This window comes from Gopherus evgoodei, chromosome 1, assembly GCF_007399415.2.
Source record: "Gopherus evgoodei ecotype Sinaloan lineage chromosome 1, rGopEvg1_v1.p, whole genome shotgun sequence".
NCBI classification, from domain to species: Eukaryota; Metazoa; Chordata; order Testudines; family Testudinidae; genus Gopherus; species Gopherus evgoodei.
In genome coordinates, this window is record NC_044322.1 from 246,059,145 (window position 1) to 246,085,226 (window position 26,082).

Consider the following 26,082-nt stretch of genomic DNA (forward strand, 5'->3'; position numbering starts at 1 on the left):
CCATATTTGAACTGCCTGCCCCAGAAATGCCTATATCCTACTAGCAATCGCTTCAGCAAGTCAACGTCTCACTTTGGTTTGACATTTTAAAACATTGAGTTCTTACCCAAGTTTATTTGGGGAATTAAATGTTGTACTGGAACCATCCTCCCACCCCCTTATTAAAAAACAGACTAGAACTCTAGCTTTACCACTGCCATAACCCCTAACAGTATATTATTTTGAACAAAAATACATGTGCAATAATAAAGTATATTAAACATCAGACATGGCATTTATTTCCAACATATATGACATACAAGAACAGCGTTACAATCTATAGGGTCCTCCACTATTTGAAGGGAGGATTAGATTATGTGTTGCCTTCTTCCATAGCTCAGGTGCTTCTTTTGAATCTACAGCTAAGAGGAGGCTTTGCTTATGCTTAAGATCTTCCACAGTCACATAAGTTTTACAATTTAGAACCATACAGACACTCTGAAAACTTCAAAGTAAACTCCCAAACACACTCCTGCAAGTGAACGATACCTACACCACCCCTATGTAATTTCAAACCAAAAAATGGTGTAAATGATGTTAGTCTTGTGTCAGAACTCAGGACATGGAAAAATATTCAACAGCTGAATGGCTATAACTGCTGGATGTATTAGTTTTTAAATAAAAATACTGCATTTTCCCCAAGAAGTTAAGACTTGTCATACTACTGCTATATAAACATAAACAAGCACAACTTGAGACAACATTTACCTTCCACTCGCCTAGAAGTTTCTCATCCCAGAGCAAGTATGTTGGCCATTCATGTATTATAAAACTGCCTAAAGATAATAAATGCAGTTTCAGATTCAATCCCCAAATGCCATAAACTGTGTATGCCATTTTTAAGAGGCCAGCCCTGTGTTGATGGATTTTGCTGCAATTTTTGTAATATATACTTTCCTGCAAAGAGGCAATAGTATAAACAGAAAATAAAACAAGAGTAGCAATAAAAAAATCACATCAAATAATTGCAAAACAGAACGTCACTCCATAGCTGTCTACTCTGTCCAGACAAGACAGTAATCAGGAAATCACAGCACAATATGCCTGCTGTAGTGTTATAATACACAAACTCTAGAAATGTAAAGATAAAGTGCCCTCATCTGGCTAAATAAAATGTCAACATTTTTACTGCACCAATTCTTGTCACAGGCACAGACACCTCTAAAGAAACTCATTTGAGTCAAATGCTCTGAAGCAATTTGCACAGAGATAAGTGACTTTTTAATGAAATATAATCATATACTGTACTTCAAATACAGATTATTTTCTCTGTGGAATATCTTCTAAACTCTGATCGTATTCAAAATGCAAGTAAAAGTTTAATACCACTACAGAGAATTATAAATTGTTATTGGTCACCAGGTGGAGGTAAATCATAAAATGCATAATTTTACTGTGGCCTTGTCTACAGCACCACTTAAGTTGATGTAAATTGCATCGCTCAGGGATGTGAAAAAAAAAACACACACCTCCAACCAACGTAAGTTACATCAACTTAAGCAGTGTCTATAGGGTGCTATGTTGGCAGGAGATGCTCTCCTGCATTACTCACTGAGGAGGAGTAATTACATTGACAGGAGAGCACTCTCCCATCAACATAGTGCATTTGCACCAGATGCACTCAGTCAGCACTGCTGCATCAGTGCCAATTTAGCGCCATAATGAAGACAAGCCCAGTCTTAATTGTTCTGTACTAGCAACTGTCGAACTATTGTAAGAAATGTCACTAGTAAACAGTAAAATTTTGATATCATCCTTGAAGAAAACAAATACAACTACAAAATGTTTAAATATTAAACATTATTAACTATTAAATTCTCCATGTTCAAATTATTCTGAAAATTTTCCATTAGCAGCTATTAGGAGAATGTTTTATGCATGATGACAAATGATGAGTCAGCAGCATGAAACAGATCTAAATATTAGGATATGAGAGTTAAAGACTGCTCTTTCAATTTCCTCACATATCAAGAAAACACACCTGATGCACAAATTTCCAGGTGCAGTTCAATATAATTTTCAAGAATACACGAAGTTGATACTTCTTTTAAGAAAACTTTCTAAACGTACAGAGCATATGCTTCTTTAGGAGTGCACGGAAAAGTGTGACAGGATTTCAAAACTAGTCTCTCAAACTCGTATATTTCTCCCAACTTTTAAAGTGCACAGTGATGCCATTTACTTGCTTGTCTTCCTAGCCTTTTTGAAAATCTTAGTCCCAACCAGGAGCCTAGAATTAGGATCCTAAATAAGCCCCATGAGGTTCGTAGTTGTAAAGCACTCAGTAATTCCCGTTGTCTTCACAATTGATGGGTTCTCTGCACTTCCTAGAATGAGTCACCTGATTTAGCATCCCAACTTGCAGTACAGTAGAACAGCAGTTACGAACTACCTTGAGAATGGAGGTTGGTTGTAACTGAAATATTCATAACTGAACAAAATGGTTGTTCTTTCAAAAGTTTACAGCTGAACTCTGACTTAATAAAGCTTTGAAACTTTACTATGCAGAAGAAAAATGCTGCTTTTCTTTAGTAATTTACACTTAATGCAATTCTGTACCGTATTTGCTTTTTTTAAAATCAGTCTCTGCTGCTGCCTGATTGAGTACTTCCAGTTCCAAATGAGGTATGTGTTTGACTGGTTAGTTAGTAACTCTGATGTTCATAACAGAGATTCTACTGTATTTCTTCTCATTCAAATAAATTAAAAGAAAAAAAGCCCTCAGACTTAGAACTGCAAAGTTGTCCAATTCTTTTGTAAGGTAAGGTGTCAGATTCCTTATCTAGGTATAAACCTTGTAATTGAGATTACTAAACAATATATTATAAAGACTAAAATTGGGGAGGAAAGACCAGGAATCAAATCCTCACCTTTAATTTTCTCTCTTTAGGCTGTTTTTACAAATTTGCTGAAAGTATATATTTGAACTAAAAATTGGTAGCATGTATATAATACTTTAGACTAAGATTATTACAATCCAAAATTACTACCAATTTTACTTTCCAAATATGACCTTTCCTTTTGTTTATTCATCCAAGCAAGCCAGTTCTCCTTCTCTTACTTACTAAGGAAATATTCCTTGTACTTGTTTTAAGGTTAGTCATGACTATCATACACATCACCTTCATATCAGCATTTAGAGGAATAATCCTGAATTTCTTGTGCTTGCATTCCAAAAGTAACTCATTCTAAAGATTGACTGATGCGGATTCTGATTAACTGCTGGGTCTGCAAAGATTCTGAGAACGAGACTGCCCTTGATTATCATTGTTTGACCTAGTCCTTCAGAGTAAGGAATTTAAAACTCAAACTCTGTATGACTTAAAGACTAAATTCATCAGTTCAGCTCTTTTGGGCCCAAGCAGTAGATACTCAAAATAAATCCAAATGCTGACATGTTTATCATTAGCTTACCATCTCCAGACAGTCAGTGCTTTCAAATTCATTGGCATGCTGCCCAAAGTACAAAGAGGAAAAAAAAAATCACCCAAAATATTTTGCTTTTCATTCTTTCCACTTACTGAAGAGCTTTTGGGAGCAGAGCCAACACACCCGTTTCCCCCTTCAGATACTTGACCACTATCAAATGAACTTTAGACATTTCATACCTCTTATCGCATGAAATGCACCCACGGTGTCAAATTTTTATATTCACTTCAGACCAATTTGTCCTTATAGATATTTTACCTACTTTAAACCTCTTGTTGCTCCCCTTTACCACTAAAAATCTTATCCCAACTCTGCTAAAAGGCTAGCTTTGTGTCCACTAACCCAGAACTAAGCTGTACTCCTTATTCATATTAGCATAACATATAATTTTTTAAACTGACTTTTCCAGATTTAATTAGAGTCATGAGTATGAGTATGATGCAATAATCAAAGAACGATGAGCCTAACAAGGAACACCACCACTAGTGTCAGTCTTTTTTTGGTAAGGCAATTCCTGGAATGTCCACTGCTGCCTGAAGACATTTCACCTGGAAAACGCAACTTGGTATGCCAAGGAGTTAAATATCTTCCACATTAAATTTTTATGTGGAACATACATAACTTATTCAGAGACGTTCCTGAAAGACGCTTCATCTGCAATGTAAATTAATACTACGAATTCAAGATTTTCAGTGGTAATTCTTCATACCAGATATTTGGTTTCTACTGATAAGATTACAACCTCTAGTATAGAATAGCCTGCTCACATTATGCTGAGTCTCAGGGTATGGCTACACACTTGAAATTGAAGTGTGAGTGTGGTCGGAGCACCAAGGCTGGGGGTATGTCTACATCTACAATTTTGCAGCGCTGGTTGTTACAGCTGTATTAGTACAGCTGTATAGGGCCAGCGCTGCAGAGTGGCCACACTTACAGCAACCAGCGCTGCAAGTGGTGTTAGATGTGACCACACTGCAGCGCTGTTGGGCGGCTTCAAGGGGGTTTCGGGGAACGCGAGAGCAAACCGGGGAAAGAGACCAGCTTCGCCGCGGTTTGCTCTCGCGTTCCCCGAACCCCCCTGCAAACCGCAGGGAAGGAGACCTGCTTGCTCGGGGATTCGGGGAACGCGAGAGCAAACCGCAGGGAAGGAGACCTGCTTGCTCGGGGGTTCGGGGAACGCGAGAGCAAACCGGGGAAAGAGACCAGCTTCGCCGCGGTTTGCTCTCGCGTTCCCCGAACTCCCCTGCAAACCGCAGGGAAGGAGACCTGCTTGCTCGGGGATTCGGGGAACGCGAGAGCAAACCGGGGAAGGAGACCAGCTTCGCCGCGGTTTGCTCTCGCGTTCCCCGAACCCCCCTGCAAACCGCAGGGAAGGAGACCTGCTTGCTCGGGATTCGGTGAACGCGAGAGCAAACCGCAGGGAAGGAGACCTGCTTGCTCGGGGATTCAGGGAACGCGAGAGCAAACCGGGGAAGGAGACCAGCTTCGCCGCGGTTTGCTCTCGCGTTCCCCGAACCCCTCTGCAAACCACAGGGAAGGAGACCTGCTTGCACGGGGGTTCGGGGAATGCGAGAGCAAACCGGGGAAGGAGACCAGCTTCGCCGCGGTTTGCTCTCGCGTTCCCCAAACCCCCCTGCAAACCGCAGGGAAGGAGACCTGCTTGCTCGGGGGTTCGGGGAACGCGAGAGCAAACCGGGGAAGGAGACCTGCTTGATTACCAGAGGCTTCCTCAGGTATGCTGGGATACCTGCTTATTCCACGGAGGTCAAGAAAAGCGCTGGTAAGTGTCTACACTTGATTAACAGCGCTGGATCCTCTACACCCGAGACAAAACGGGAGTACGGCCAGCGCTGCAAACAGGGAGTTGCAGCGCTGGTGATGCCCTGCAGATGTGTACACCTCCTAAGTTGCAGCGCTGTAACCCCCTCACCAGCGCTGCAACTTTGTGATGTAGACAAGCCCTGGGAGAGAGCTCTCCCAGCGCTGCACGTAAACCACACCCCTTACAGGTGTAGCTTGCAGCGCTGAGAGCCGAGCTCCCAGCGCTGCAGCACTGATTACACTGAGGCTTTACAGCGCTGTATCTTGCAGCGCTCAGGGGGGTGTTTTTTCACACCCCTGAGCGCGAAAGTTGCAGCGCTGTAAAGTGCCAGTGTAGCCAAGCCCTCATACACTACTGCAAGATTGGGCAATAGGAGAAGTAAGGGCTGCCTGAGAACTCTTACTCTAGCGACAAACATCTTAAATAATGGAGATGGGAACACAAAGTGAATTGATTCGGAAAAGTGTTCTTGCATTTGCTTTTGTATGACAGTTCTTTTGAGATTTCCATTGTGAAAGTAGAATGAATTATATTGTGAAAATAGAAAGGATTAAAGAAATGCTGTCTCTACCTTTAAGCAAAAAACTGTTGGAATGCTGCAATCCAGGTGTCAGGAATACAGACAGACATTCACATAGAACAATTGCACCATTTAAGGGCAATTGGTGAAGTATTAGCCTTAGATGGATAAGAGTTAGTAAGGAAATAGGATATGCATGCTATGCCCCTGGTGAATTTTACTGTTTTGCTTTCTTTGTCCCTTTGTCTAATTCCCGCTCTTTTATCTGTACAAATAAGATAGTTTGAGGGCTTGTCTACATCAGAAAGTTGCAGCGCTGGTGAGGGAGTTACAGCGCTGCAACTTTGAAGGTGTACACATCTGCAGGGCATCACCAGCGCTGCAACTCCCTGTTTGCAGCGCTGGCCGTACTCCCGTTTTGTCTCGGGTGTAGAGGATCCAGCGCTGGTAATCCAGCGCTGGTAATCCAATGTAGACACTTACCAGCGCTTTTCTTGACCTCCGTGGAAGGAGGAAGCCTCTGGTAATCAAGCTGGTCTCCTTTCCCGGTTTGCTCTCTCGTTCCCGGAACCCCGAGCAAGCAGGTCTCCTTCCCTGTGGTTTGCTGGGTGGCTCCGGGAACGCGAGAGCAAACCGCGGCGAAGCTGGTCTCCTTTCCCGGTTTGCTCTCGCGTTCCCGGAACCCCCCTTGAAGCCGCCCAACAGCGCTGCAGTGTGGCCACATCTAACACCACTTGCAGCGCTGGTTGCTGTAAGTGTGGCCACTCTGCAGCGCTGGCCCTATACAGCTGTACTAATACAGCTGTAACAACCAGCGCTGCAAAATTTTATATGTAGACATGGCCTGAGTCTTGCATGGCCACTCACACTATCGGGGTGTTATTGGCGGAGTGCTGCGCTAATAAAACAGACTGGTCTGACAAATTGTGAGCCCTGATACTAACTTTGACACCATTATGTTAATGCAGTCCCTACAGAGAATCATTAACTTTTAAAATTTAGTTTAATATAAAATAGCAAGTTTGCCCTTGCACCATGGAATTAGAACATGTGTACCACTTCCTGATACAAATACCCTTTATAATTTTGTCTAAGGCATTTACTCAATGAGGGAATAAAGGGGGGAAGAGGCAGGAGATGGAAGATTACACTAATAAACATTCGCCTCTACAACACAATTACCTTTTCTTGTCTTCAGTTCAATAAACTTTATTTAAAGAATAAGAAATACAAGTGTTGTCTCCTCCCAACTTAATCCACCAACTTATCACCTGAGGTATCCATATTTAGATATTGCTAGAGTACCACTAACCACAGTCCCTAGGTCTCCTAGACAATTAAGGACTTGCTCAGTTTTAATAGTAAATTCCTCAGACCGGGACCTGATCTTTTATATCAGTGCACTATTATGCACAACATTAATGTGCCTTATGAGGCTTTTCTATAACATTAATATTTCTGTCTATTTAGCTGATCACATCAGCAGTACACTTGAGTAAATTTAGGGATAGAGACTGCAGAAGCTATAGTATCATTCTAATCAGCATATTATAAACTCATGACCAAAACAGTATTGCCATAAAGCATGAGATGTGCTTACTGAGTGGAAATATTTGTGTAAAAAAAGTGGTGTGAACACTAAGATAAATCAAATACACACACACACACACATATATATATTTCTGAAGGTTGTCCCTTTTGATAATCAGAACATGCATATGGTTAATATAAACCCACTAGTGCTTCAGATAGTTTCCAAACGAACGATAATAATTGGAAAAAAATGGTCAAACTTAAGCATTTGCTTCATCCCAGTTAATGAATTTCTTGAATCACAGGATGAATTTTCCAACAAACAGTGTGACATTGAAAATCATCAAGAACGACTGTAACAGATTAAAGAAAGCATTCCAAAATGCAAAAAGCAATCCAGACTGATTTCACCAACTAATAAGGTATATGACTACAAGTTGTCAATAACTCCTTTAATCATGTGGCATATTAATAGAATACATAGTGTTACTTGCTCTAATTAATTCGATAAAGTCACATTTGCAATAATTAAAGCTAGAATGCATTCACATGCCATTTAAAAAGCTTCCTTAAAAACCACCGCAGCTGTCACTGCCAATTCAGGCCAGCTTCTACTGTTAGCCATAAATGAAAAAAACTGGAGTCTTCTGTCTGCATAAATCTATTGTATCACAATGTAAATAAAACAATTCAAGTCTGAGCAGCATAAAATATGTCCACCCTGAAGGACATATCAATCTGCTTCTCACTGCATGATTCCTCCTAGTCACACCACTCCCTATCTCAAGTTTTATTGTGTTTGAGGGATGGGGTAGGTCATCCAGAAGTACTTTTTGGAGGGACAAAATGTAGAGCAAATTTGAAAAATCTAGGAAAAAGTGTTTTTAAATATTGTTTCCTATATTAACTACCACCAAAAGTGGTTTACAAAGCCATATTTGTGTACAAAAGTGAACAAGAGATACTGCTCCAAAGTGAGACACCCACCTCACGATTGGATAAATTTGGACGATCCAAGCATCTTGCTGCAGGGGGGATTCCTCCCACCCTGCTATTGGGAGATATAAAAACATTCCACTACTGCTGATTCCAAGAAGTGGACCATAATATTGGAGATAGGAGCTTGGAGTCTATGAAAGAAGAGACTGGAGAACAGCATTACCAAAACAAGTACCTGACCTAATGGCTTCTGTAAGATGTAGTGCTTGGTAAGTGTATGAACAGAGCTCCAGGTGACCGCCGTACAAAAGTCTAGGATTGAGACATTGTTCAAGGGAGCTAATGAGGCTATCTGAAATGAGCCTTCATCTCTGCAGTTGGGTCTCTTCGCTATGTCAAAATTCTTGAAATATATTTCTGAATATGTGAACGAGTTGTGAAGATATGTCCTTGCATTTCATTCTGTCAGTTACAGCTACAAAGAGCCTTGGAAAGAATGGAATTGTTTTATTCTTCATAAATAAAATGCTAGGCTCTTCTGATATCACAACTGTGGTGGGCCACTTCCATCTTAGACATACAAGATATAGGAAAGAATACAGGTAAGTATATTTGCTGACTTTAGTGGAATTCTGTGACCACATTAGGTAAAAACTTTGAATGGAGGTGGAGGATCACCATTAAAGCACGAATTTCTCATACTTGCCTTGCAGAGCTGATGGCTGCTAAAAATGGAAAGATACAGAAGGAAGCCTAATGGCATAGGTCCGAACTGAGGTCCCATAAGCACTGAAAGAACTAAATTAAGGTTCCTAAAAGGAAAAATGGCCCTTAAAAGGTGCAAAAACTCTTGTCAAACCCTATAAATCTCAGAACTGTCTGCGGAGTGAAGACAGACTAGCAATCAGCAGGCAGCTGATGGGCTGAGACTGCCATCATGTGAATTCTCACTGAGTTTGGAGAGATATTAGATCACTTCAGTTCTAACAGGTACTCTGAGATTATTGGTTTAGGCACTTTATGAGGCAGGAATGACCTTGAGCAAGACCTGGTGAAGAATCTGATCCATATCACAAGTATGTCTGGTGGAAACTTTCCTGTTACTGCCCCCAAAAATCCCTAACTTGAGAACAGCAGGAACATTCTAGATTAGACACATCCCCCAGCCACTTTGTTATGTGGAGAGAAAAAGGTCTGGGTACAGCATTTTCCTTCTGGAGCGTGATAGCAGATCCAGTACAACGGACATTCCTTGGACAGCCTACGGACATCTGGGAACCAAAACTTTCTCAGTCAGGCCAAAACTATCCATATCAGTTTGGCAGACTCCTGTCTGACCCTGAGAAGTAGAAGAACTAGAAGAATGGGAGGGAAGCAAACAGGAGCAGCTAACAGGGAGTTTCGCAAGGGAGTTCTCCAGGTGAAGGAGGAGCACATACAGCATCTGTGGGAGCAAAGCGGACCGGGAGCAGCAGACGGAAATTTGAGAGAGTTTGACAGAGGGAGGCTTACAATGGTGAGGAGGACCCGCAACACCTGTGCCAGCACTGCTTCTGTCTCCTCCACCTGCGCCTGTAGCCAGACAGAGCACCAAAGCATGGATGCTTTTACCCAGATTCTGGTGTGGGCTTGCAAAGACTGTAATTTGCAATTTCCACTTACTGATATCCAGGCTGGGGGTGGCATCCAATGTGAAAGGTGCCTACTGGTGGAATCTCTCAGGCAGCAGGTGGGAGAGCTACAGGAGGAGGTGGCTATGCTGAGGACCATCCGTAACCATGAGCAATTCCTGGACAGTATCCATGTGGAGACAGCTGATGTAGCTGTCCCAGATCACAGGACTACTGACACACCAGTGGAGGAGGAGATGGCTCAGGGTGGACACAGCCAGCCGGTTACTTCTGGCAGCAGGCAGTGCTCCACCCCTGCTGTGAACCCTCCTGCTGTGGTAATAGATAACCGTTATGCTCTTCTTGATACAGGAGAGAAGGAATCACCCCCAATAGTTAAGGAGGCAAAGCCTCATACCCCTAAGGCTGGGAGGTCTGCTGCCACCACTGATAAGAAACGTAGGGTAGTGGTGGTTGGAGACTCTCTGCTGAGGGGGACGGAGACACCCATCTGTCGCCCTGACCGTTCATCCCGGGAGGTATGCTGCCTGCCAGAGGCCCGTATCCGAGATGTTACGGAGGCATTGTCGATGATTATCCGGCCTTCTGACTACTACCCCATGCTACTCATCCATGTGGGCACAAATGATACTGTGAGGTGTGACACTGAGCAGATCAAGAGTGACTACAGGGCTCTGGGAGTACGGGTTAAGGAGTTTGGAGCGCAGGTGGTATTCTCTTCGATTCTTCCTGTCGATGGTAGGGGCCCGGGCAGAGACAGATGCATCGTGGAGGTGAATGCCTGGCTGCGAAGATGGTGTCGCCAGGAGGGCTTTGGCTTCCTCGACCACGGGATGCTATTTGAGGAAGGACTGCTAGGCACAGATGGTGTTCACCTTTCGAGGAGGGGAAAGACCTTATTTGCGCACAGACTGGCTAACCTAGTAAGGAGGGCTTTAAACTAGGTTCGACGGGGACAGGTGAGCAAAGCCCACAGGTAAGTGGAGAACAAGACTTGGGAGATGGGTTGGAAACAGGAGGGAGCACGGGCTATAATGGTAGAGAGAAAGGAGAGTCAGGGCAAAGCTGGGAGGGGAGATCAAACCAGTATCTTAGATGCCTATATACAAATGCAAGAAGTATGGGTAATAAGCAGGAAGAACTGGACGTGCTAATAAATAAATACAACTATGACATTGTTGGCATTACTGAAACTTGGTGGGATAATACACACGACTGGAATGTTGGTGTGGATGGGTATAGTTTGCTCAGGAAGGACAGACAGGGGAAAAAGGGAGGAGGTGTTGCCTTATAAAAAATGTACACACTTGGACTGAAGTGGAGATGGACATAGGAGATGGGAGTGTTGAGAGTGTCTGGGTTAGGCTAAAAGGGGTAAAAAACACGAGTGATGTAGTGCTGGGAGTCTACTACAGGCCACCTAATCAGGTGGAAGAGGTGGATGAGGCTTTTTTCAAACAACTAACAAAACCATCCAAAGCCCCAGATTTGGTGGTGATGGGGAACTTCAACTATCCAGATATATGTTGGGAAAATAACACCGCGAGGCACAGACTATCCAATAAGTTCCTGGACTGCATTGCAGACAACTTATTTCAGAAAGTTGAAAAAGCTCCTAGGGGGGAAGCTGTTCTAGACTTGATTTTAACAAATAGGGAAGAACTCGTTGAGAATTTGAAAGTAGAAGGAAGCTTGGGTGAAAGTGATCATGAAATCATAGAGTTTGCAATTCTAAGGAAGGGTAGAAGGGAGTACAGTAAAATAGAGACAATGGATTTCAGGAAGGTGGATTTTGGTAAGCTCAGAGAGCTGATAGGTAAGGTCCCATGGGAATCAAGACTGAGGGGAAAAACAACTAAGGAGAGTTGGCAGTTTTTCAAAGGGACACTATTAAGGGCCCAAAAGCAAGCTATTCCGATGGTTAGGAAAGATAGAAAATGTGGCAACAGACCACCTTGGCTTAACCACGAGATCTTGCGTGACCTACAAAATAAAAAGGCGTCATATAAAAAATGGAAACTAGGTCAGATTACAAAGGATGAATATAGGCAAATAACACAGGAATGCAGAGGCAAGATTAGAAAGGCAAAGGCACAAAATGAGCTCAAACTAGCTATGGGAATAAAGGGAAACAAGAAGACTTTTTATCAATACATTAGAAGCAAGAGGAAGACCAAGGAAGGGTAGGCGGCCCACTGCTCAGTGAGGAGGGGGAAACAGTAACGGGAGACTTGGAAATGGCAGAGATGCTTAATGACTTCTTTGTTTCGGTCTTCACTGAGAAGTCTGAAGGAATGTCTAATATAGTGAATGCTTACGGGAAGAGGGTAGGTTTAGAAGATAAAATAAAAAAAGAGCAAGTAAAAAATCACTTAGAAAAGTTAGATGCCTGCAAGTCACCAGGGCCTGATGAAATGCACCCTAGAATACTCAAGGAGTTAATAGAGGAGGTATCTGAGCCTCTAGCTATTATCTTTGGGAAATCATGGGAGACGGGGGAGATTCCAAAGGACTGGAAGGGGGCAAATATAGTGCCCATCTATAAAAAGGGGAATAAAATCAACCCAGGAAACTGCAGACCAGTTAATTTAACTTCTGTGCCAGGGAAGATAATGGAGCAAGTAATTAAAGAAATCATCTGCAAACACTTGGAAGGTGGTAAGGTGATAGGGAATAGCCAGCATGGATTTGTAAAGAACAAATCGTGTCAAACTAATCTGATAGCATTCTTTGATAGGATAACGAGCCTTGTGGATAAGGGAGAAGCGGTGGATGTGATATACCTAGACTTTAGTAAGGCATTTGATACGGTCTCGCATGATATTCTTATAGATAAACTAGGAAAGTACAATTTAGATGGGGCTATGATAAGGTGGGTGCATAACTGGCTAGATAACCGTACTCAGAGAGTAGTTATTAATGGCTCCCAATCCTGCTGGAAAAGTATAACAAGTGGGGTTCCGCAGGGGTCTGTTTTGGGACCGGCTCTGTTCAATATCTTCATCAATGATTTAGATGTTGGCATAGAAAGTACGCTTATAAAGTTTGTGGACGATACCAAACTGGGAGGGATTGCAACTGCTTTGGAGGACAGGGTCAAAATTCAAAATGATCTGGACAAATTGGAGAAATGGTCTGAGGTAAACAGGATGAAGTTCAATAAAGATAAATGCAAAGTGCTCCACTTAGGAAGGAACAATCAGTTTCACACATACAGAATGGGAGGAGACTGTCTAGGAAGGAGTATGGCAGAAAGAGATCTAGGGGTCATAGTGGACCACAAGCTTAATATGAGTCAACAGAGTGATACTGTTGCAAAAAAAGCAAACGTGATTCTGGGATGCATTAACAGGTGTGTTGTAAACAAGACACGAGAAGTCATTCTTCCGCTTTACTCTGCGCTGGTTAGGCCTCAACTGGAGTATTGTGTCCAGTTCTGGGCACCGCATTTCAAGAAAGATGTGGAGAAATTGGAGAGGCTCCAGAGAAGAGTAACGAGAATGATTAAAGGTCTTGAGAACATGACCTATGAAGGAAGGCTGAAGGAATTGGGTTTGTTTTGTTTGGAAAAAAGAGAAGACTGAGAGGGGACATGATAGCAGTTTTCAGGTATCTAAAAGGGTGTCATCAGGAGGAGGGAGAAAACTTGTTCACCTTAGCCTCCAATGATAGAACAAGAAGCAATGGGCTTAAACTGCAGCAAGGGAGATTTAGGTTGGACATTAGGAAAAAGTTCCTAACTGTCAGGGTAGTTAAACACTGGAATAGATTGCCTAACGAGGTTGTGGAATCTCCATCTCTGGAGATATTTAAGAGTAGGTCAGATAAATGTCTATTAGGCATGGTCTAGACAGTATTTGGTCCTGCCATGAGGGCAGGGGATTGGACTCGATGACCTCTCGAGGTCCCTTCCAGTCCTAGAGTCTACGAGTCTATGAATATCCTTGGTCCACAGAATCAGAAAAGCATCTGTCAGGGAACCTGGGCTCAGACCTCCTCTGGAGTAAAAAGCTTGGCACTTCTGCTTTGAACTTGACACCACAAGGTCTATATGGCAGTGGCCCCATTCCTTGGGAAAGTGATGACAAATCGGGGTCCTTGATCTTGCATTTATGATTAAACAGGAAGTGTCTTCTCAGACTGTCTGTGAGGGAGTTCTGTAGGTCAGGTAAGTGGACAGCTGAGAAGGACATGTGATGTCTTATTGATCAGTTCCACAATCTGACTGCTTGACACAGGAGGAAGAAGGTATGAAGAGAACACCCTTGCAAAAGTTTCCTGGGTCTTTGCAGTATGACTTACGCAAGAGGAGTAAACTAGGACACTGTAAGAGTCATATCCCGGGGGTGTTTGCTTAGGGTGTATGCTGACCTCAGCCAGGCATGCATGCATCAAAAGGTGTAGTCTACCATGCAACATTACAAGGGCACAAGATGTTATACGCCCCAATAAGGCCAGGTATGTCTTTGCTGTGGTGGTGGGCCGTGACTGTATTTATGAGTTCAGTGATGATAGGTTCTCATATCTGTCCTTTAGAAGGAATGCTATAGCATTTTTGGAGTCTACGAATGCTCCAACGAACAGTATTAGGATGTACTACTCGGTGATGATTTTTAGATCCAAGTCTTGAAAGAGGTTGCTAATACCTTTTTAAAATACTCTCAGCACAGCAGAAAGGCCAAAAGCTAGGACTGGCTATATTGGCAATGTCCATGGCCAACAACAAATCTTAGGCTTTGTCTACACTGGACTTTCATCGGTAAAACTTCTGTCATTCAGAGGTGTGGGGGGAAAAGACCACACATTCCCAAACGATAAAAAAGTTTTACCGACGAAAAGCACCCACGTGAACAGCGCTTTATCAGCGGGAGAGCTCTCCTGCTAACAAGACTACTGCTGCTCATTGGGGAGGATTTCTTTGGGGGGTGGGAGGTGTCAGTGGAAAAGCTTTCTCCTGCCAACAAAAAGTGGCTACACTGTGCACCTTTTAGTGACATGCCTGTAGTGGCATAGCTATATTCTGGGCTCTGAACATCTATTGTTTAATACAATTTAGGATAGAGGTTCCTTCTTGCTAAACACCTTGAGGCAAGCCTTAACTTTGATACATATGCTTTTTCGGTTTAACAATACACTAGATACAGTATTTGAGATTACAGTATAACCCTATCTACCTAATAAATATTTGAAAACTGGGCTTTTTTTTAGAAGGATAACTATCTGAAAGTTAAACTGAAGTATATTTTCACATCTTGAAATCACAGCATATTGATATATCAGGGGTCATTCCTCTTATGACAACTGAATTGGACTCTAAATTCTGAAAGCAACTTGTTGAAATATCTAAATTTTACAACTAAATCTTATCTCTGCAGAGTGGGGCAACAGGTATTTACTGACAGTGTGTGAGGCTTCAAAAGACTGAACTGCTGCACATAGGAAAAAGGGCATGATATAGTCCAAAGGGATATAACCAGGCCCTCTTATGAACACGTTGTTTGGCAGTCAGCCATTGGAGAAGGCACAGGCTACTACTGGAGTAGCAACAAGTGTTACCAAGCCCAAGAGCCCCCTAAACTACTGTGTGCAAAATGGTTCAAGAAACATGTACTCAGTCATTGCCACACAGATCTCAGAAGAAAGAACTTAGAGAACATTTTATATGTTTAAATTTTTCCAGATTTCCAACTCAAGGCATAATAGATATACCTGCAGAATACTGCATCCAGTTACCCAGTTTTCATGTGCAAAAGCTTAAACAGAAGTCAGGCATGCAGCTCCCCATCATGTGCTCAATACCTTTTTGAACATGAAATACAGAGTTTTCTAAAGGCAGATACTTTAATATTTGGAATAGCAAGTTAATGGACATGAACCACTCTTTACAGTATCAGTCCTGATTTAGCCATAAACCTCTGAAGAGCTAAAACTGTAACAAAGACCTAGCTGTATACAGGCACAGGGATTTTTTTGACTGCATGTCAATTTCTGCTTAACAGGATTTTTTCCCCTCAAAACCATCTTATAGTATGTCATGAACTGCACATACCACATGACCGCTGAAGGAAGCCAAGAGGACAAAAAAAGGCATACAGCAGAAACTTAGGGTATGTCTACACTATGGAATTACTATGATTTTTACAGAAATCGATTTTTGGAAACAGATTGTATAAAGTCGAGTGCATGCAGTCACAAGAAGCACACTAATTCGGCAGTGTGCATCCATAGTACCGAGGCTAACGTCGACTTGCGGAGTGTTGCACTGTGGGTAGCTGTCCCATAGTTCCCACAGTCTCTCCCGCCCACTGGAATTCTGGGTTGAGACCCCAATGCCTGATGGGGCAAAAAACATTGTTGTGGGTGGTTCTGGGTACATGTCATCAGGTTCCCTTCCCTTCCCTACCTCTGTGAAAGCAATGGCAGACAACTGTTCCGCGCCTTTTTTCCTGGGTTACCTGTGTGAACGCCATGCCACGGTAAGCATGGAGCCCACTCAGCTCAGTGCAGCAGCCATGAACATTGTAAACACCTTGTGCATGATCGTGCAGTTTATGCTGAACCAGAACCTGCAAAACCAGGTGAGGAGGCAGCAGCAGCACAGCGATGAGAGTGATGCGAATATGGACACAATTCTCTCAAACAGCGGGCCCTGGCACTTTGGAGATCATGGTGTTAATGGGGCAGGTTCATGCAACAGAACGCCGATTCTGGGCCCAAGAAACAAGCACACTGGTGAGATCACATAGTGTTGCAGGTGTGGGACGATTCCCAGTGGCTGCAAAACTTTCGCATGAGTAAGGGCACTGTCATGGAACCTTGTGACTTACTTTCCCCTGCCCTGAAGTGCAAAGATACCAAAATGAGAGCAGCCCTCAAAGTTGAGAAGCGAGTGGCGATAGCCCTGTTGAACCTTACAATACCAGACAGCTACCTGTCAGTTGGGAATCAATTTGGAGAGGGCAAATCTACTGTGGAGGCTGCTGTGATACAAGTAGCCAAAGCAACCACTGAGCTACTGCTACTAAAGGTAGTGACTCTGGGATACGTCAGGTTATATTGGATAGCTTTGCTGTAATGGGGTTCCCTAACTGTGGTGGAGCGACAAATGGAACCTATATCCAGGGCAGCCAGTACATAAACCGCAAGGGGTACTTGTCAATGGTGCTGTAAGCGCTGGTGGATCATAAGGAACATTTCAGCAACATCAACATGGGATGGCCGGGAAGGGTTCACAACGCTCACGTCTTCAGGAACACTAGTCTGTTTAAACAGCTGCAGCAAGGGATTTACTTTCCAGACCATAAAATAACCATTGGGGATGTTGAAATGCCTATAGTTATCCTTGGGGACCCAGCCTACCCCTTAATGCCATGCCACATGAAGCCATACACAGGCAGCCTGGACAATAGTCAGGAGTTGTTCAACTGTAGGCTCAGCAAGTGCAGAATGGTGGTAGAATGTGCATTTGGACCTTTAAAGAGTCGCTGGTGCATTTTACTGACTCACTCAGACCTCAGCCAAATCAATATCTCCATTGTTATTGCTGCTTGCTGTGTCCTCCACAATCTCTGTGAGAGTAAGGGGGAGACCTTTATGATGGTGTGGGAGGCTGAGGCAAATCACCTGGCCACTGATTGCGCGCAGCCAGACACCAGGGCGATTAGAAGACCACACCAGGAAGCGCTGCGCATCAGAGAAGCTTTGAAAACCAGTTTCATGACTGGCCAAGTTACAGTGTGACAGTTCTGTTTGTTCCTCCTTGATGAAAACCTGCCCCCTTGATTGACTCATTCCCTGTAAGCCACCCACCCTCCCCGCTTCGATCACAGCTTGCTTGCAAACGAAATAAAGTCACTATCATTTAAAAAACATGTATTCTTTATTGATTATAAAAATAGGGAGAGAACTGACAAGGTATCCCGGGCGGGGTGTGGGAGGAGAGAAGGAAGGAAAAGGCCACTTCAAAACTTGTTGAATGACAGCCTTTTGCTTGGGCTGTCCACTGGGGTGGAGTGGCAGCGTGCACCGAGCCTCTCCTCCCCCCCCACACACACACATTCTTGTGCGTCTGAGTTGGGAGGCTATGGAACATGGGGAGAGGGGAGGGTGGTTAAACAGGGGTTGCAGCAGCACTCCGATCCTGCTGCCGTTCCTCAAGGGCCACCAGACGCCGGAGCATGTCTGTTTGATCCCGCAGTAGCCCCAGCGTTGCATCCTGCCTTCTCTGATCTTCCTGCCGCCACCTCTCATCTCGAGCGTCCCTCCTATCCTCGGGCTCGTCCCTCTTGTCCCCATGTTCATCCCTCCTGTCCTCACTTTCGTTGGCCGCTTTCCTGTACTGTGATACTGTGTCCTTCCACTCATTCAGATGAGCTCTTTCACTGCGGGTCGATTGCATGATTTCAGAGAACACTTCATCCCACATGCGTTTTTTTCACCACCTTATTTGAGAGAGCCTTTGGGACGGAGGAGGGAGGTTTGAAAAATTTGCAGCTGCAGGAGGGAAAAAAGGGAAAAGTATTTTAAAAAGATACATTTTACAGAACAATGCGTGTACTCTTTCATGGTGAAGAACACTATTCACATTACATAGCACGTGATTTCGGTAGAAGCTCGCATTTTGCATCTTAATATTGAGTGCCTGTGGCTTTGGTATTAGAGATCACTGATGCAGGGCTGGGCAACGGAATTCGGCTTGCATGCAGCCGTGGTAAGCCATTGTCTTTCAGCTTCTGCAACCTTCCTAAAAGCAGCGCCCTCCTTTCCCATACCAAGCAAAGCCCATTGAGTGCTGTGGTTTTCGTGTTAACATGCAGCAACAGAAACCAAGCTAACCCCCGCACCATATCCAATTCTCTCGGATGATCATTTTACCCCTCCCCCCACTGCGAGGCTGGTACAAGGGAATATCCCTGCTAGTCAAACTCAAACAGTTCAATGCCAATGCCTCCTCTCTTCCCCCCACATACACACTTGGCTAACTGCAGGGAATGATTTCTTTTCAGCCACAAGCAAACAGCCCCACAGGAACAGCCACCTCTGTCCCCTTCATTAAAATTCCCGTATTTCCAACCAGGTTACCATGAACAATATCATTCTCCTGAGGATAACACGGGAAGATAAAGAATGGATGTTGCTTGAATGCCAGCAAACACCAGGACCATATGCTGTCATGCTTTGTCATGCAATGATACCAGATTACTTGCTACTAGCATGACGTGGTCAAGTGTCCTACCATGGAGGACGGAATGAGGCTGCGCTGCCCAGAAACCTTCTGCAAGGCTTTTGGAGTACCTCCAGGAGAGCTTCATGGAGATGTCCCTGGAGGATTTCCGCTCCATCCCCAGACACATTAACAGACTTTTCCAGTAGTTGTACTGGCAGTGAATGCACCCCAAGTCCTCAGGATAAATTCATCATTAAAAAAAGTTTGCTTTTAAATCATGTTTTATACTTACAAAAGGTACATTCACCTAAGGTCCCTTCCCTTCATGGTCCAGGATACCGCCTTGGGAGACTACTTCAGTCAGGCTGAGAAAAAGATCCTGGCTGTTGGAGAGAACGGTGTGTTGTGTGCTCTCCGCAAGCTCGTCCTCCTCATTACCATCTTCCCCGTCCACAAAATCCTCAGCCATGGCTGAGAGTATCCCCTCCTCGGAATCCATGGTCAGGGGTAGGGAGTCAAGGCGGCCCCCCCTAGAATTGCATGCAGCTCAGCATAGAAGCGGCATGTCTGCAGCTCTGCACCGGATTGTTCGTTTGCTTTTTTGGTTTTCTGGTATACTTGCCTGAGCTCCTTAACTTCCACGCAGCAATGTAGCGAGTCCCTACGGTGTTCTCTCTCCCCATCATGCCCTTGGAGACTTACAAATGTTTTGGCATTCCGTTTTTTGGAACGCAGTTCTGCTAGTACGAATTCCTATCCTCATACAGCGATCAGATCAAGTATCTCCCATACAGTCCATGCTGGAGCTCTTTTTCGATTCTCGGACTGCATGGTTACCTGTGCTGATCAGCTCTCCATGCTGGGCAAACAAGAAATGAAATTCAAAAGTTCCCGGGGCTTTTCCTGTCTACCTGGCCAGTGCATCCGAGTTCAGATTGCTGTCCAGAGCGGTCACAATGGTGCACTGTGGGATAAGATAGCTCCTGGAGGCCAATACCATCAAATTGCATCTACACTAACCCTAATTCAAACTGGCAATGTCGGTTTCAGTGCTATTCCCCTCGTCAGGGAGGAGTACAGAAATCGATTTTAAGAGCCCTTTACATGGAAGTAAATGGCTTCGTTGTGCGGAAGAGTGCAGGGTTAATTCGATTTAGCATTGCTAAATTTGACCTAAACGCGTATTGTAGACAAGGCCTTAGAGTTATGAACACCAGAGTTATGAAATGACCAGTCAACCTACTGCACATCATTTGAAAATGGAAATACAATCAGGCAGCAGCAAAGACCAAAAAAGCAAACACTGTACAGTATTGTGTTGAAAGTATACTATTGAAAAAAGAAGCATTTTTCTTCTGCATAGCAAAATTTCAAAGCTGTATTAAGTCAATGTTCAGTTGTAAACTTTTGAAAGAACAGTAACGAGCTGTTCAAAATTATGAACATTTCAGAGTTACAACCTGCATTCCCAAGGTGTTCATAACTCTGAGGTTCTACTGCACATAATTGTTGAAATTCAATGAGATGGATAACCCACTTCAAAGTATAAAAAAATACACCATCACTTTCCCTAATCTGTAACCAAAACTGCAGCTGCCTCTCTTGACACCTAAACACACGTGAGTTTGGAGGCAAGAAACCTGCAGAGTTGTTTCTCACCTACGCTATATTAGCCAGACAACTTGGGCTGCAAGGTCACCAAAAGACTCAAGATCCCTTAGAGAAAGTAATCAAACTAACATTTGGATGGGGGCGGGGGGGAGAGAAGGGAGGAACTGATATTGATACATCTCAATGAATAGGATGATTATGTGCACTACAATCTTAACTCTTAAATTCAGAACGTAACATGAAGCTTCAAAGTCTTTGTCAGACCAAAAATACCAACTAACATTAGTTTTGTGGCACCTTATAGACTAACAGATGTATTGGAGCATAAGCTTTCGTGGGTGAATACCCACTTTGTCGGATGCATGCATGAAAGCTTATGCTCCAACATGTCTGTTAGTCTATAAGGTGCCACAAGACTGTCGCTTTTTACAGATCCAGATTAACACGGCTAGCCCTCTGATACTTAACATTAGTTTAACATAAATGCTCTAGGAATTATTCTGGGGAAATTCTAAGCATTTGTTATAAGGAGATCCGACTAGATCAGAGGTTCTCAAACTTTATTGCACCGTGACTCCCTTCTGACAATAAAAATTACTACATAACCCCAAGATGGGGGACTGAATCCTGATCACAATCGAGCCCCTCCACCCGGGCCTGTAACCTGAGCCCCACACCACACAGGGCTTGAAGCTTCAGCCCCGGACAGTGGGGCTCAGGCTTGGGCCCTGGGCCCCAGCAAGTCTAAGTCAGCCCTGGCAATCCCATTATAATGGGGTCCCAACCCACAGCTTGAGAATCACTGGACTAGATGATCACAATGGCCCCTTCTAGCCTGAAGATTTATAAACTTCATGAAAGTGCATAGCACAAACCAAGGCAAATCAGTCTAGTAACTCTAAGTCATCCTTGTGAAATTGTCTAACACTTGCCAACTAAGGCATAAAGACTGCTCTCCTGAAAAAAACTAACCTTTCAGTCGCCCATCAAGGAAAATAACCGATCCTGAACAAACAAACAGTTTCGCAATGTTGTTCTAGGCTACTACAATAAAAAAAATATATTTAGTACAGCTTATCCAACTATATTTAAGAAACTAGCATCAAGATTTGCAGTAGAGAAGGTATCATTTCAACTATGAAATTTGTTTAACTATTAAAAAAACTTATTTAAAAACAAATTTGACTGTATCATTGTAAACAGAAAGGTAATACTTGTGACTTTTCAGGATGGAAATGTTAAAAAGACCAATCTAGCCTCTTGCTTCAAACCAAAAGCTAAGGATTCTGGAGATAGGAGGAAGGACTTTATATAGTCCTTCACTTTCATACTTGATCATAACACATGACAAAGGCAAAAAAGCATTAAATACTGGTGTCACTTAGGTCTATTTGGTCCATTATCTTGATTTTATCCCTAACCAGACCAAGCAAATTCTGCATTTCTGTAACCATGTATCATATTGTTTAGGTGTCTTAGTAGCTTTCAGATGTATATTTAAAACTCAAAGTATTTAATTGACTGAGAGGTGCACAGAAGCATGAGAAATTGTTTACGCTATCATCCCAGTAAGCAGTACTTCATTAACCTTCATCACCTTTAGCAGTACATATCAAATGACTACTGAACAAAGCAGAATATTCTGTACTTTAGTTACTGCAAACATTTCTAGTTCTCTCCCCATTTTATATCCCACAGCATCCACTTCCAATAAATTAGAGGCGCAGATAACTGGCTTTAACCGTACAAAATTCCCCAGCTTGGTGAAATCATGGATTTCATTATTTTGATTTCACTGAGCTTGCCTACAGAGGAACAAAGTGTGTTTTCAAATAAACCAACAGAATAAAAATGAGAATTTAAAAAATAAAACTAGTTGGGATATGAAAGCAGTGACTTTGAAAACATACAAAAAACTGTCAATTCTTATAGGATAGGTTCCTGGGACACCTGGGATTTTAGCAGATCTTCCAACAGCAGCATAATGCACAAGTGGCATCAGAAAAATATATGAGAATGGAAGTTGGCTAGCCACAACAGGATTGAGTGCCATGTGGCCTACCATTTACCGTGAACAATATACCTTAAAGTGGGGGCTTCCATCACATATTGCTGAATACTATGGAATTGTTAGTTCTATTTAAAATGTCACCTACAACAAAAGTTTCCAGCCAGGAATAGGTCTATTTAGTACTCTCAAAATAAGACAAAAGGAAATGGTTACATATGGCAATGCTTAAGGATCCAGTTACAAGTTTTATTCAGGGAGATCAATTCAAAGGCAAGTGTAAATACTAACAAGACTGACCTACTTCAAGGACATAAAATTAGCAAATTATCAATGGTGAAGCAATCAGCAGTTTAGCTAAACTGTTTGCAAGGAAGTTCTCATGACATTTCTGAAAGTCAATTAACTACAGAGGCTCAAGTAATCATTATATGGAATGTTACTTGATGCACTACTGCCGGACAACTTTCTGCTAGCCTAAGGATTTCTTACCTGATGGATATTTTTTATTATTTGTCTTTTAATTGGATCACATTCATCAGTAAAATACATACACCTGATGTGGGTGGATGCTTAGTCTCTTACAATTATAAAAGTTTCAAGCATCAACTTTAGGGTGAGAGGCTTTCTAGAGCGATAGCAATAATTGTAGTGCAAATAGTGCAATCCAGTAAAAGGTAGAGTTTGCTAACCTGATTATTTCATATTCAGTTGAACTTTTCAGCCAAGTATGATGAAAGCTTGATAGCAGTCAATACTGGAGTTCAGTGTTTAGATTATGCAGCCTGGGTTGATTAGTTTCTTTATTATGCAGAATATGTCTGCTGACTGTAATTTTGCCACAGCAATGGTGGTGAATTAGATTTGAACCAAGGTATCTACAAATAAAATGTTTGTCATTTTGAAGTAACATCCTTGGAGAATAAGTGATAGCATAATAACCACCAAGCAAATACAATTTTTAGTTAAAGTTGTTTTTCCAAATTACTATTTGATGAAATATTTTACATTTTGCAAACAAAACCAATTAGAAAAGATTCTCATTACATTTTTTAAACTAAGTGTTGTTCAGTACAGATATATTTACAGCCAGTTTCTGAAGCAAACTGTAATGTTCCAAAGACCATCATCTTAAGGTTATAATGTCTACAGAACCATAAATGCTCATGATACTTTATAAATAAAAAGACTGCCCTTGGTCAGATCTTAAATTCTAATTATATTCAGAGTTTCATTCAGTTACAAACTATAATGTTCTGATGAAATCTAAACTCCTTTATCTCGTGCAAGTGGAGTACTTGAACACACTAAAGGGACTGATTAGAAATACGCTCAGTTAAGTACATATGACAAAATAGGAAAGCAGGAAGACCTAGTAAGAAGCAGTAGTGCACCACAATTCCACATGGGGGAATCCAAGTCTAAGATTATCATTGACTCCAAGGCTGGAAAATTGAGGCAAGATACTGAGAGCAAGTCTTGAGTGGCATCTCTCTGGCCAGCCGAGGTGTCACATTAATCTGGTGCAAGGGGCAGGTTACAGAAGGGAGAATTTACATTCACTGGTATTCAGCTGGTTAGAGGATCAGCAAAATTCAGTTGGGGGTTGGGAGGAATCTACAGGGATCCTAGAGTAGCAGTGGACAGACTGACATATGAGGGACAAAAATATTAGGAGAATTAAACACACTTTCCCCGATGCCAGAAAATGTTTAGTCAGTAAACTGAACAATTCTGTTTCCTGAAAAATTTAACCATTATGCTAGAAATTTATTATTTCAAAGTTCATTGTTGAAATGGTCACTCAAGAGATAGAATGCTAAAGAAGTTCTCTGGATATTATTTCATTTGGACATCATACTAGTAGGTATTCAAGAAACATTTTCTCATTAGTTAAGAGAAATAGCTCTGGGGAAAAAGTACTTCAAAGCAAAACTACCCAAAAAACATTTCAAATGTTTAAAATTATTTTAAGTTCAAGCTGACTAGAAGTGGCTAAATGTATGTTGCTGCATATTTTCCATTTATACTTTTAAGAATGAACCAGAGTTGCCTCCCTACTACAAAAAACACCTTTGCAGTCCACCTCTTAATAAAACAAAAAACTTTCAACCGTGTCAGTCCATCCTCACCCAAGATTCTGAAACAGAAAAGCATGACCACTAAATTGAGACTTCTGTATAACAATTTTATCTGCCAACAAAAATGTTATCAAATTTGGAATTAAACATTTAATTGAAATTTTTATATAAATTACTACTTAACGCATGTGCATACAATATAGCATATCAAATATATACATACACTTAATAGTAATAATTGAACCCTTACTAAACTAAGTTTTTATTAAAAACTGCAGAAAGTCCCTAAATCTCATCACTTCCCACTGTCCTCTGAATCTATAAAGTGTTAACATTAAAACAGGGAAAAGTGTGTCGTGTATATATAAGTTTATGTCCATAGGAAGGAAAAATGCAAGCTTGTTTAGAGAGTTTATTTTCAGGAAGAAAAATACAACATGAGGCTACAAAAACAAGGATGAATTTTCCAAGTACTTCACACGCTTTATATGCGGAGAATAAGTTTAACAAGTTTATACAAGGAAAAGCACCAACTCCAGTAAGTAATTCATGTTAAAACTTATATCACTGGAGTCAAAATACCTGTTTTAATTACTGTGCAGAGAGTCTACATACAAATATGTTCAGATTTAAAATGTACCTTTTCCTTGAATGTTTGGCACGCACTTCTGAATACAGTAATTTTAATGTCTTTACATCCCTGACAAGAAGTTCATTGACAAAATAGGCTTGTTTGTATACATTTCATAAGTTTTTAGCTACTGTTTTAGAATTTAGACTTTTGGTGAACATTAAAATATGGCACTGTTCTCATACAACAATAGCTAGGAACCCCATATATTTAAGTATTAATAGGAAAAACCAACTAATGAGGACTATTTAGCAAAAGCAAAATATGAAGATAAATGTTGTCGAAAGGCAGCACTATAGGCCAAGAGATAATAGCAGTAGCTTTAGTTATGGATCTATTTCATTCTAACATACAGCAGACTGGAAATAGAATTGAAAATTATTTTTAGAATGGGAACGTGAAGTTTTCAAGCAAAGGAAGAAAAAAGCTTAGTATCCTATTTTGAAGGCATTCTGCTCACTTGCTGTTGGCAGCTGCTGGGGTTTCCTCTGGCATAGAGAAATTTTCTGATAACAAAACTGGCCAAAGGGATGTGTCAAGTGCAGAGAAGACCATACTGCATTTTAGCGATCCTTGATAGTATAATGGCTCCTAGAGAATCATTACAAGCTGGTTTAAGTTACAGTAACCTTGCAAAAGTTATAATTTGCACCAAGGGCTGGTTTGGTTCCT

At 42.1% G+C, this 26,082-nt stretch overlaps 1 protein-coding gene across 17 annotated transcripts in view; it reads right to left on the minus strand.

The window, feature by feature from the left end:
• PLEKHA5 (pleckstrin homology domain containing A5) overlaps positions 1-26,082 on the minus strand; it is a 289,350-nt gene that overhangs the window by 212,134 nt on the left and 51,134 nt on the right. The window contains exon 4 of one of the 17 annotated variants that reach the window (XM_030541939.1): positions 17,958-18,406. The exons of the other annotated variants lie outside the window; for them this stretch is intronic. Within the exon in view, the coding sequence (XP_030397799.1) occupies positions 18,328-18,406 (79 nt within the window). The 3' untranslated portion in view covers positions 17,958-18,327. Of the gene's footprint in view, positions 1-17,957; positions 18,407-26,082 lie in introns of those variants that run through there. 17 annotated transcript variants of the gene reach the window in all.